Genomic DNA, 13,334 nt, shown 5'->3' with positions numbered 1-13,334 from the left:
AACATATGAGAATATGAATAGTTTTCATGTGTTAGCTATAATTTTCTGATCCAGTGTTAAAGACACACAAACATGTGATGGATTAGCTTACTGTCCATGACTAAAATATTCTATGTGGGGTTTCAAAATTGTTCTATCATGATTATCAAGCTGAAGATTATAAAATGAAACCAGTGTTTGTTTTACATTATTTATTTAGTGAGTGAATTTTCTACCTAATATATTTTTGGTTTTGGCAAATGCCAAGTTGTAACTTTTGAAATTTTATACTAGGAGTTTAAGGTTTCTGTTATAATAATAAATACTTAATGAACTTTGAAATGAAAATTGACTTTATAGTTTCACTTTGAAGAATGGCAGAAAAATTATGATTGCTGCTTTGTTTGCTTGGTTGGTTAGTTTGATTGAAGTGCCAGGAATGAAAGCCAGCGTCATGCAGTAGGCAGGTGCTCTCCCCTGAGCTACGTTCTTAGAATCCCATTTAGACGTACAATCCCACTTTATTTCAAAAGCATAAATTAGCACTAATGTTCATTAGCTTGTGTTTATATGTCAACCTGCTTTGTGCTGTACATTTTCATATAATATACACACTTAAGATATACTTTTTCTTTTGTTTCAAGGCTTTCTCCAATACTAAAAACATATGGAAGCTCTTTGAAAACACCATCAGTAGTTTATAGACAGAGACTCTATGAACTACTAATTTTATTACCTCCTGAGACCTATAAAGGTATGTGCCTTAGACCCAAAATATTTTCTTCTTTGTGGCTAATTTGCTGTCTAGAAATCAATAGTTGCTTGTTAGACACTTGACTGAGTGAGTGAATCGTGGCGGTTAGTTAGAGCCTTTCTCCTTGGATGTTGGAGTCTGTCCTAATCCCCAGGCTCACTGTTTTATACTAAACACAATGCATTTTTACATACCTGCCTCCTTGCCAAGTGTGGTAAAACACACTTGTATTCTAGTACTTTGGACACTGAGGAAGGAGGACTGTTAGTTTGAGAGCAGCTTGGGCTACATAGCGAGTTCCAGGCTGAATTACACCACACCTCAAAAGGGAGGAGACAGGGAATCTAGTGCGAATAGTTCTTGTATCTTTCCATGTCTTGCTTACGTTTCCCTTGCAGAAGTACCTGTGGCCCTACTATGCACAAAACTAGTCACAAGACTTCAGGAGTTAGTTAGTTTGTTTGTTTGTTTGTTTGTTTACAGATTTTATAGTGCAAATCTATTATAAATTTGACTCTTCCTAGTTTTCTTGTAGAATGCTATTTATAGGACACATTTTAACCCAAGTTTTGCTCTTAGTAGGCATAGGGAAAAAATGACTTTGGATTAGTGGAATTCTGTAATAGATAAGATTGTCTTTGTTGGGAGGAGAAGCAGGTGGATCTCTTGAGTTCAAGGCTAGCCTGATCTACAAAGCAAGTTCCAGGACAGCGAGGGTTACACCGAGAAACCCTGTCTCAGGGGGAAAAAAATAAGGTTACTTTTTTTTTGGGGGGGGGGGACAATTTCATCTAGCCCAAGCTGTCCTCAAACATGTTATGTATATAGCTGGGGATGACCTTGAAATTCTGGGTTGCCTTCACTTCTGCTTCCTGGGTGCTAGGACCACAGGTTTGTGCTGTCACACCTGACTTAAAACATGGCTTGCAGATAATGCATTGCTGCTCTAAGCTGTTTACTCTAGGAGCTGAAACTTTACATTTCTATTCCCTGGGACTTCTGTTTTCTTTTTAATACTTAAGCCATGTTAAGTTGCAGGGACTTCCTGTATTTCTTATGAAACTACATTTTTTTTGCTCATCTTTTGCACCTTATAGTAGTATAACATGCCAAGTTAATTCAGAATATTAATGTGTAGCATCCGTCTTGGCTTCTGTAATTATGTGAATGACATTGTTCCCATTGACTTTTTTGGTTCATGTATGTACCTACCGGAGCGTTCACTTCCACCATGTCCTTGGAAAGAATGGCAGAATATTTGTTCATCATCATTACCCAGGAGTATCAGTTGACTTGTTGCTGTGTGTTAAACCCTGCTCAAAAGAATAGTATACAAGCCGGGCGTGGTGGCGCATGCCTTTAATCCCAGCACTCGGGAGGCAGAGGCAGGCAGATCGCTGTGAGTTCGAGGCCAGCCTGGTCTACAAAGCGAGTCCAGGATGGCCAAGGCTACACAGAGAAACCCTGTCTCGAAAAAAAAAAAAGTATACAACAGTTACTTCACTTATTGCAGGAAGGGCCATGGCTCGTTACAGTTGCCGTTCTTGGTGGTGAACTCAAACACTTATCTAGTGAACAGTAGGGTCAAGATAATGAATAAATTTGTCAGCGGGGTTTAATGGCAGACATTGTAGCCTTTGCACGCTTGAGGATGGGGTAGCACTCGAAAGAGGGCCTTCAAGGCCCGCCTGTACTACAAGGTAAGACCTTGTCTTAAAAGAAAAAAATAGGCAAAAAGAAAGGAAGGAAGGAAGGAAGGAAAGAAGGCGGTTTGTTTCATGCTGTTCTCCCTCCACCAGTGCCCTAAAAGGCAGCCCCTGCTTAGCCCTCGGCCTGCCTCACTTATGCTCTCAGAGAGGTGCCCTGTCACCAGAGTTCACAGTACTCTGGCTCACAACCAGTGCTGCGCAGCTTACACCCAAGGATGCAGCAAAAGCAACTCTCAGGATTTGTACTTAAAGTTTATACAGTAGAGTAAAATTACAGGGTTTTGAGTTTTTAAACATGTAAAAATATCAACCTACAGTCAACAAGCTTTTTTTTTTTTTTTTTTGGATAAATGTTGGCTTTGAAGAACTTTAAGAAGAAAGAAAAAATTCTTAATTTTTTTTTTTTTTTAACTTGTGTTTTCTTAGAATGGGAGTTAGGGAATGCAATTGGGAATAATACACATTTTCAAATTTGAAGCCACTTCCAAGAAGTTCCTTAAGAAACAAAGTCAGAGCCACATGTGTGGTGGCACATGCCTTTAATCCCAGCACTCGTGACGCAGAGGCAGGCGGATCTCTGAGTTCGAGGCCAGCTTGGTTTACAAAGCAAGTCCAGGACATCCAGGGCTGTTACACAGAGAAACCCTGTCTCAAAAAACCAAAGAAGACGAGGAGGAGGAGGAAGAGAAGGAAGAAACAAAGTTAGGGCCAAGAGGTGCCTCAGTGGGTAAAGGTACTTGCTACCAGCCTGGGTATTAGAGTTTGATCCCAGCCCCACATGCTGGAAGGAAAGAGCTGAGTCCCCAGAATTGTCCTCTGACCTTCTCACCTATGCTGTGGCACATGCATATATACACACAAACACACACGTACCAAATAAATTAAAATATAATTAAAAAAATTTTTTTTCTGTATTCCCTACTAGGGAGAGGCACAGAACAGCAGAGGCTGTGGATGGCACAGTAGGACAAGTGCATATGTGAGTGCACATTGGTGTTGTGACTGTGTGCACAAAATCTCCAGATTCCCAGCAGAAACCTAACAGAGCGGGTAGAACTGGGCAGTTGGTAATTGGCAGCTCCCAGGAGAGGGAGGGAGAGTTAGTTCTGTTTAAGGCTGCAGCCCCTGAAGGGCCTAAGGTTATGTAGACTGCATTAAGACAGTGATCTGCTGTTCTTGTTTTCTGTCTTGTCTTACAACATTTCTCAAGAGGGCTCTTTTGTAAGCTGTTAGTATATTTTTCAACACCTATTATCATTAATTATTTTTTCACTAATGTGAAAATACAATAAAGTTTTAAACATAATCTTGTTATCTTAATTTCATGTTTTAAAAATGACTAAACATCAAATAGCTACTCGATGTTCAAGTTTCTAGCTATTTTACAACACAGAACTGCCCATTACCTGTACCTGGAAAAGAAGTGTTACCTCTAGGTCAACCACCAACTAAATAGTAGTAGCAGCAATAATAATAATAATAATAATAATAATAATAATAATAATAATAATAATAATAATAATAATAATAATAATAATAATGCATTAATATATTAAATTGTACCAGAGAGCTATAATCATCAAAATCCAGACTCCAGAAAGGTTTATAGAACACATAATATTGTTTCTTCGAAAGAATTAAATGAAGGAAAAGCTAGGGAAGATGAGATTCAAAGAGACGAGTTATATCAACATGCAGATCTTCTGTAGATCTGGGTTGCATTATAGAAACAAACAAAACCAGCCTTTACCACACAAGGGGAGATTTGGGAGCAGAGTAATATTTGATCTTTTGTGATATTTTTTAAACATGAAATTATGATGTGAGTTTGTGTTTAAAACATTTGTAACTTAGTGACCACACATTTGTGCATAGAATGATGCCCGTTTTGCTTGATTCAACGTAGCACAGAAGATGCAGGATGTGGGTGAAGTGGGATATGCAGGAGATGGTGTTCCAGCTGTTGAAGAAGAGCTGAGCACATGCTAGGTGTGGGGACATGGCTTGTAACACTAGTGTCTTTGATGCTTGACGTTTTTCATAGTGGGTATATATTTTCGGTGTCAGCTTTTTTTTTTTTAAACCAATCTCTTTTTGCCATCTTTCCTTCCCTTTTCTCTTGAGACAAGATTGCGGTATGTTGTTTAGGAAGGCTTCTATCCAGGTCCTGGACAATCCCTCTGTGTCAGTCTCGTGTATAGATGGAACTATGGGAGTATCCCACCTTGTGAGGCTGAAGTTTTCCTCCCTGGTACTAGTGAGTGAACCTAGGAACTTATATGTGCAGGGCAAGTGTTATCCTATTGAGCTACATACCCAGCCCTGTTCAGTTGTTTTACTTTGTTTTGATACAAAGTCTCTAAATAGACTTGGCTGTCTTAGTGCTCAATATGTGGACTAGGCTATCCTTGAACTCAAAGCCTCTGTCTCCAAGTGCTGGGATTAAAGGCATGTGCTACCATGCCCAACTCGGTGTTTTCTTTTCTTTTCTTTTCCTTCCTTTCTTCATCCTTTCTTTTCTTTTTCTTTCTTTCTTTCTTGATTTGTTTGTTTGGTTTTGGTTTTTCAACACAGGGTTTCTCTGTGTAGCCTTGAATGTCCTGGACTCGCTTTGTAGACCAGGCTGGCCTCGAACTCACAGCAATTACCTCCCACGTGCTGGGCTTAAAAATGTGAGCCACCACGCCCGGCGTGCCTTCCTTCCTTCCTACCTTCCTTCCTTTCACAAGCAAAAAGAATATTCGGTTACTTACATGCTTAAGGCACGAGTGAATTGGACTCATCCGCTTCTGTACTTGATGAGGTTTTATGTTAAACAGTGGTGACTTGAACTGACTGCTAAACGGCGTATACTTCACAGTGTCATTTTACCATCTGTTCTTAGCTGTGGGAGTAGTGGACACACAGCCGAGCCATTCACGTGTCAGTTCAGTTGCCAGCGATAAGGAATGGAGTCTGAGGCTGTCATACTTTAAACCTCAGCCTGGGCATTCCTTTTACCCCGTACTCTAAGGATAGAAGCTAGTAAGTACTAAATTGCTAATTGTTCTTTTTTCACTCAAGGGAACCTCTGTGCTCTCCTCACGGAGCTGGCTGCTGAACTGACTGCCCCTGATATCCAAGCGGCAGCATCCACGTGTTTACTTCCAGCCCTTTGTCATCCAGATGACCTTTTGGTACTAAGCCCTTTGCTGCAGGAGACTGACCATAGGTTTATAGAGGAACAGGTACGGTGGTTTTAAAGTAATTTTTGTTTAAGATTTTATTTATTTTACATACATGAGTGCTCTATCTGCAGGTCACCTGCATGCCAGAAGAGGGCACCAGATCCCAGTATAGATAGTTGTGAACTACCATGTAGTTGCTGGGAATTGAACTCAGGACCTCTGGATGAGCAGACGGTGCTCTTAACCACTGAACCATCTCTCCAGCCCTTAAAATAATTCTTGAGGACATTGTGTCTTGAATGATTTTGAACCCTTATGTACTTTTCCCCCCTGTCTAGCTCCTGCTTGGTAATGGCGTTGCCTGTGGAAGTCTAGAATATGATCCTTATTCTATTTATGAGAAGGATGTGGGAGGAGACTCCGTGCCTAAGCCCCTGCCTCCAGCACTGTCAGTTATAAGCTCTGCATCCAAGCTCTTTGGAGTTGTCTGTGCTAATGTAGACGAGGGTCAAAGGTAAATCTCTTCAATAACAACTTATCCTAAAATATAACTGCTGTCTTGATGAACACATTGCTGGTGGGTAAAAGGAATGCCATCAAATGACCTCATTAACCTAGAAATTTCTCATCAGACAGTGTAGGCAAGTGTGGTGGCGCATGCCTTTAATCCCAGCACTCGGGAGGCAGAGGCAGGCGGATCACTGTGAGTTCAAGGCTAGCTGGTCTACAAAGAGAGTCTAGGATAGCCAAGGCTACACAGAGAAATCCTGTCTCAGAAAAACAAACAAACAAAAAGTCTGTTTTCTTGTGGCTAATATTGATAAGAAATTACTCAATGCAAGCCAGACCTGATGGCATCTGCCACAATCCCAGCACATAGGAAGCAGAGGGCTTTGAAAATACCAAAGGCTAGTCAGGCACAGTGGCACACGCCTGTAATCCCAGCACCCAGAGAGGCAGAGGCATGTCAATCTCTGTATGTTCAAGGCCAGCCTGGTCTACAAAGTGAGTCCAGGACAGCCTGAGCTAACCAGAGAACCCCTGTCTCAAAAAACCAAAAGAGAAAAAAAGAAAAGAAAGAACCAAAGGCTAAGTAATGATTTCTCAGTTAACCAAGAACCAGGCTCTTACCTGATAGGGCATAAAATTATGGGATCAAAATCCACTACTCAGGAAATGTCAGAGAAACTAAATGGCTGGTGGCGATTTTACAGGTTATTACAATTCCATTTATTCACCCATGTTCTTTCTCCCTCCTTTCCTCCTTATCTTTCATTCTGACCACAATGCATTTGACTTAGATCGTGTTTTTTAAAAATTAAGATTTATTTATTTATTATGTATTTGGTGTTCTGCCTGGATGTACACCTACAGGCCAGAAGGGGGCATCAGATCACTTTATAGATGGTTGTGAGCCACCATGTGGTTGTTGGGAATTGAACTCAGGACCTCTGGAGGAGCAAACAGTGCTCTTAACCTCTGAGCCATCTCTCCAGCTCCTAGGTCATGGTTTTTATTCTATCATTTCATCCAATCAAATAGCCCACATCTTCTGAAGACCTTCTGATAAAAAGAATGTTCTTCTATTTACAACAGAATGATTATTTTTCTTGTAGACAAGTTTCTCATATATTATCTAGTTAGAGTTTCAAGGAGGGTTTTTTTGGGGGGCCGGGCGTTTGTTTGCTTGTTTGTTTGTTTTGGTTTTGGTTTTTAGAGACAGGGTTTCCCTATGTAGCCTTGCCTGTCCTGGACTAGCTTTGTAGACCAGGCTGGCCTCGAACTCACAGAAATCTACCTGCCTCTGCCTTCTGAGTGCTGGCATTAAAGGTGTGCACCAGCACATCCAGCTGATTTCTTAATTTTGTTACATTTTAATGACATTTAAATTGTGCTCATCCTTTTCCCTACCCAGGTTATAATAATATAGTGAATATTCAAGGATTTTGAAGTAGGTTTTATTTGTTGTAACTAAACTGTTCAGGCATAACAACAAGACCTGTTATTCTCTTTTGATTTTAAGTGAATAAAAACGGTAGGCAGTAGTTTGAGGGTTTTTCGTTTGGTTGGTTTGGTTTGGTTATTTGCTTGGGTTTTGTTGTTGTTGTTGTTGTTGTTTGTTTTGTTTTGTTTTGTTTTGTTTGGTTGTTGTTGTTTGGTTTTTCGAGACAGGGTTTCTCTATGTTATCTTGACTGTCCTGGACTCGCTTTGTAGCCCAGGCTGGCCTCGAACTCACAGTGGTCCACCTGCCTCTGCCTCCCAAGTGTTGGGATTAAAGACATGAGCCACCACGCCCCGGCATGTTTGCTTGTTTTTAAAGAAATGGCCACCCAGGATCCCAGAAACAGAAAGTAGGTTGTTTTAACTCAGTGGCTTCCTGTGGGTGTCATTAGAGAGCCATAGGAACGGAGCTATGTGAATAGAAGTTTCTAGTTTTCTGTTGTCCCAGTTTGGGCTCTTCCCATGGGAGTGTTCATGTATGTTCATTTGCGGGCGATGTGCATGCGGGTAGATAGGCCAGACGCTAGCCACCATGTCATTTTTGTTTTTAGAAGAAGTCTCTCACTGGCCTGGAACTAGCCCAGTCCAGTGCAGCAGAGGTCCTTCTGCCTCTGCCTCCCAGCTCTGAGAGTACTGGGTCGCCATTGCTTGATATGAGTGCTGGGCATTGAACTCAGGTCTTTACTGACTGAGCTGTCTCCTCACTCTAAATATCTTTTCTGTATGTGTTCTATTTTTGCATTCTAGATAAGAACTGACTTAATTAAAGTATCCATATTTAGCCTGTATGGTGGTGCAGACCTGTAATCCTAGCACTGGATGGCTTAGACAAAATAATTGTCAGTTACAGTGGAGCCTGTGCTAGACAGGGAGACCCTCTCCCAAAAACAAAATACCAACAGACAAAATGAAAAAAGAAAATACCGTTTTTTAAATGTCTCAAAGCTAAGAGTTTATTCTAAGTTTAAAACACAGTGTTCTAATGTATTATGTATTTAGAATTGAAATTATTGGGACTGGAAAGATGGCTCAGAGTTAATCTTATTGATCATTAAGTATAATCTTATTGATTATTTAATGCTTATTGTCCTGTTAGAGGACTAGAGTGTGAACGTCAGCACCCACATTAGCAGCTCACAAGCACCCTTAGCTCCAGCTCCAGGAGGTTAAAATCTGCTTCAGGCTTCACTCACAGGCAAAACATAGACAAACACATGTAAATAAAATACATTTTCTTCCAGGACAGCTAGAGCTACACAGAGAAACCTTGTCTTGAAAACAAAACAAAACAAAAATGCATTTTCTACACTCAGGGAGGCAGATAGATGTGAATTCAAGGCCAGCCTGGTCTACAAAATGAGTTCAGGACAGCCAAGGCTACGCAGAGAAACTCCTTCCCAAAAAAAGAACCCAAAAACACCAAAAAAAAATAATAATAATAAATAAATAAAAAATAAACCAAGAAAATAAAAACCCTTTTCTATGTGGAAGACTGAGGACAGTGTGCAGGAGTCAGTTCTCTCCTCCCACCATGTGGGTTGAGGGATGGACTTGGTTTGTCAGACTTGATGGCAAACATCTTTACCTTCAAACCATCTTATTCCCCAACTTTAAAAAAAAAAAAAAAAAAAAAGGGGAACCTTTTATTATTATGTCATGTAGTTAGTTATGGGTGAGGTGTGGGAGAATCGGTTCCTTCCCTTCTACCGTGTGGGTTCCAGGAAGCAAAGTGAGGGCAGGAAGCATTACAGCAAGTGCCTTTATCAATCATTCATCTCATCGGCTGGAAATTATCTTGTAAACCAGGTTATTCTCTATATTCTCACCAGAGAAATCTAGAAACAGAAAACTTTGCACTGCTGCAATTAAAATGCAAATATTTAAAAGGGTTTGTCGGGTCATTTGTATTCTTTGTTTTGAAAGAGTCTTACTTCCTGGCCAACCTGAAGCTTACTATGTAGTCCCAGCTGGCATCAAACTCTCAGCATCCTCCTGCCTTAGCTTCCCGTGTGCTAGGATTACATGTGTATACCACCAAAACAGCTACCATATTTTTAATTTAAAAAAAATATTACAAATTGAGCCAGACATGGTGGTAAATGCCTTTAATCCCAGCACTTGGGAAGCAGAGGCAGGTGGATCTCTGAGTTTGAGTCCAGCCTGGTCTACAAAGTGAGTCCAGGACAGTCAAGGCTACACAGAGAAACCCTGTCTTGAAGAAAAGAAAAACAAACAAACAAAATTACAAATAGCCCCAAGATCCCAAATTAAGGTAATGCTAATACTTATTTTTAAATGTTTATAATAGTTAATCAAAATGGAAATTTTCTTAGAAGGAAATATTTCTTAGGAAGAAAAAAAGACAAGGCATAACAATGTAATTATAGTGTAAGGCTAATTTTCTGAAAATTCATAAGTCTAAGGACGAGTATCTAAAAAGATTTTTTTTTAATTCTGAAATCTTAATGGTAACTCTTTCTAGATGTCGAGGTTGTAAGTGGATTTGAGAGTAATGTGATTCTCTCAACTCTTACTGACCTGCCATTTTTATTATCCCTTCTTATTCCATTGAACTTCTTGTACTGTTGGACTTTTAAAAGGAACAATGCCCGTATCTCCTTTGCTTTGATAGCAAATTTGGACAAACTTTAAGCCTTATTGGCTGAAACACTGTATAATAGAGATCTGACCTGCAAATAAATGGGAAGAAAAATACCTTAAGGTAGAGAGAACCAGCTCCATAAAGTTGTCCCCTGACCCCTGACCCCTGACCCCTGACACACACACACACATACACAGCTTTTTGTTTTTGGTTTTTGTTTTTGTTGTTGTTTTTTAATGATAGGGGTCTTCCTGGGTGGTGATGCAAAGGCGGTGAATCTCTATGAGTTCGAGGGCAGCCTGGTCTACAGAGTGAGTTCCAGGACTGTTGTTAAACAGAGAAGCCCTGTCTTAAAAAGCAAAAACAAAACAAAGAATACCTTGCACTCCCTACACAGCCCAGGCTGGCACAAACTCAGCATCCTCTGGGCTCATCCTCCTGATTGCAGGCTTACACTCCATCCCTGGAAGCTGCTTGGTAAGAGGCCAAATTCTGTAATATTAAAAAGGTCATGTTTCACACTTTTTTGTGTAATTGTCAACATTGAATAATGAATTAGGACATTCTCAAATAATAATACTCAGTTTTGTCAGTTTTCTGTTGGTCTAATGAATACCTGTGGTAATCAGTTTATAATAAACAGAAAAATATTTTTGCTCACAAATGCAGAGGTTTTAATCAGTGGTTTAGCTGGTGGAGGTGTGTCACGTTGGAACTGTCTGCCAGGGCAGAACCGCCTACCTCACAGCCAGGAAGCAAAGGACACGGAGATGAGGTCCTCAGTCTTCTTGGAGGGGACAGCTGGAAGCCCAGAAGCCTCCCAGTAGGGCCACTTTGTCTAGCTTTTAAGCTAGGAAGCGCAAGCCCTTCCCGAAGGATCTTGGGAACCTAGCCATGGCGCCACAGCTGCCGCTGCTATAGGCAGTTTTAGGGATGTAAAGCATGAGTTTAAAACCTTAAGTAAGGGATGCCCTTTTTAAAGAGCATTTTCCCTGTGCTTCAGGAAGTTAAGGGAAGTGGGCAGGAATTTTTTTATACAAATTACAGGTACTGACATAGCTGAATTCTAAGACAGACATTTGTAATTTTTTCCACAAAGCAATGCTTTGTTCCCTCTTGCTGGAATGGCCCTTAATAAAAATGCTTTCCTATTGGTCATGACGTATCTTTTCTTTCTTAAACTGTTTCAAAGTGTTGGATAACAGTTCTCACTTTAGAAGTCACAGGGGAACCAGGCAGGGTTAAGTTACCTGCTCCGCAGCTGATTTGACCTTACTAGCTTAGCTGCGCTTAACCCCTGCTGCTTCTGATTTCAGGGTTCTGATTCTGGAGCAGCTTTTGAGCGGCATCAAGCACACCAAAGGAGCGCGTCAGCAAGCAGTTGAGTTGCACGTTGTTTCTGCCGTGTCGAACTTACTGAAGGTAATTCTACTTGCTATTTCAAAACCAAGTCACTTTGTAGTAACTAAGTAGGTTGTACGCTGATGCTGCTGGAGAAGTTGACTTTTCGTTTTTCTTAATCTCTGATGAAAGTGTCCCAGGACTGAGAATTGCCCTTTACTTTTTCTCCATAAAGAACTTGTTAGCAGCTGGCCTTGCTTTAGTGCCGTGCCTTAGCTGAGCAGACCTGATGTCCCAGGCCAGGCATCGGTGGGCTTGGGCTCTTGTGGACTAAATCTAGCTGTGGCGATGGTGCTCATTGCTCATTTGATTATGGGCACCGTGATTAGTGGCTTCTGGGTTTCACAGGTTTCGTTTTTAAGAGAAGAACATAAGTGATTGACAAGAATATGCATTCTAAACTAGATGAGAAAATCTGCTCTGACTGTGCATTTTAATTGTTTTTCATGCCCTTTAGTATGTGGCTGGCTCTAAAGGAAGTTTAGGTCCAGAAGTAAGAAGGCTTGTCCTGACACTACTCCTGGGAGCCCTAGAAAGTCCCAGCCCCCTTCTGAGATGTGCAGCTGCGGAAGCCTGGGCTAGACTAGCCCAGGTGGTGGACGATGGAGGCTTCACTGCTGGCTTAGCCCAAGTTAGCTTTGACAAGTAAGCGAACTTCTTAGCACTCATGGGCTGTTACCAGATTGGGGTATAGTTTGCTGTTGAATGGAGCTAGTAAGAATGTTGTTCTACAATTTAACTAAAAAAGAAGAGTGGACAGTCTGGATGTTTTCAGATGAGGGGCAGTTGGTCTGAAAAGCGAGCACTACCACAGACGAGAAGCAGGCTGTAGGAAGGAGCGCAGTAGGCCGCAGACCACAGGAGCCACTCTTGACCCCTGCAACTTTGGAAAGCCCACTCAGTCCTTCCAGCCAGTTGTCTTGAACTAGTATAAAGGGGTAGTCAGTAATATGACCATACTTATTTAAGGATGTTTAAGGGACAAGGCTATAAATTTGAAAATGCTGCTGAAGCAGATACAGATAAGCCCATGGCTGTGCCTGCTGTGGTAGTGCACACTCATAAACCTCCAGGAACAAGCAGAGTTGCTGCTCGTTTCCTTTCAGACCAGCCAGGCTGCATAGCAAGACCCTGGCTCCAAAAAGTTCACGGGCATGAGTAGAATTCAAACAAAATCAATTGGTTAGCAGCTGTGACAGTAATTGAGTGCTTTGGCCTCTGCTGTGTTAAGTAAGTGCTTTGTGGAATGTCGCCTGTCCTCTTGAAAGCATCTGTACAGTGCAGCAGTGATAACACAGCCACGAGGATGTTGGGGGCAAGGAAGAGCTGAAGTACCTAAGTAGTACATAGGGCATTCCCAATAAATGATAACTGCTTTTATAGTTTCAGTATAAAAGTTCTTAAATTGAAATGATGGAACTCACATGTTCCCATGTACATTTTTATAATCTAACCTAATAAAATAGTATTAGTTCCAACCTATAAACTATGTGTGTATGCATGTATATGTCATATATAATATGTGTGTGTACGATATATATAATACATATGCCAAATAGTATGTGTATAGTTCTGAAATGATCATGGTGAAAACAATGACAGTGTAGCGGTGCACACCTTTAATCTCAGCACTCAAAAGACAGAGGCAGGTAGATCTCTGAGTTCTAGGCCAGCCTGGTCTACACAATGAGACCCTGTATTCAAATTAGAAAGAAAAAAA

The 13,334-nt window shown here is 41.0% G+C and overlaps 1 protein-coding gene across 1 annotated transcript in view; it reads left to right on the top strand.

Moving 5' to 3' along the window:
* The window catches only part of Heatr5a (HEAT repeat containing 5A), a 105,106-nt gene that overhangs the window by 42,784 nt on the left and 48,988 nt on the right, over positions 1–13,334 (top strand). The window contains exons 14-18 of the mRNA XM_051145883.1: positions 624–733; positions 5,506–5,669; positions 5,948–6,123; positions 11,530–11,635; positions 12,072–12,259. Of these exons, the coding sequence (XP_051001840.1) occupies positions 624–733; positions 5,506–5,669; positions 5,948–6,123; positions 11,530–11,635; positions 12,072–12,259 (744 nt within the window). The remainder of the gene's footprint in view (positions 1–623; positions 734–5,505; positions 5,670–5,947; positions 6,124–11,529; positions 11,636–12,071; positions 12,260–13,334) is intronic.

This window comes from Acomys russatus, chromosome 1, assembly GCF_903995435.1.
Source record: "Acomys russatus chromosome 1, mAcoRus1.1, whole genome shotgun sequence".
Lineage (NCBI taxonomy): Eukaryota > Metazoa > Chordata > Mammalia > Rodentia > Muridae > Acomys > Acomys russatus.
This window is presented reverse-complemented; position numbering and strand designations above follow the sequence as displayed.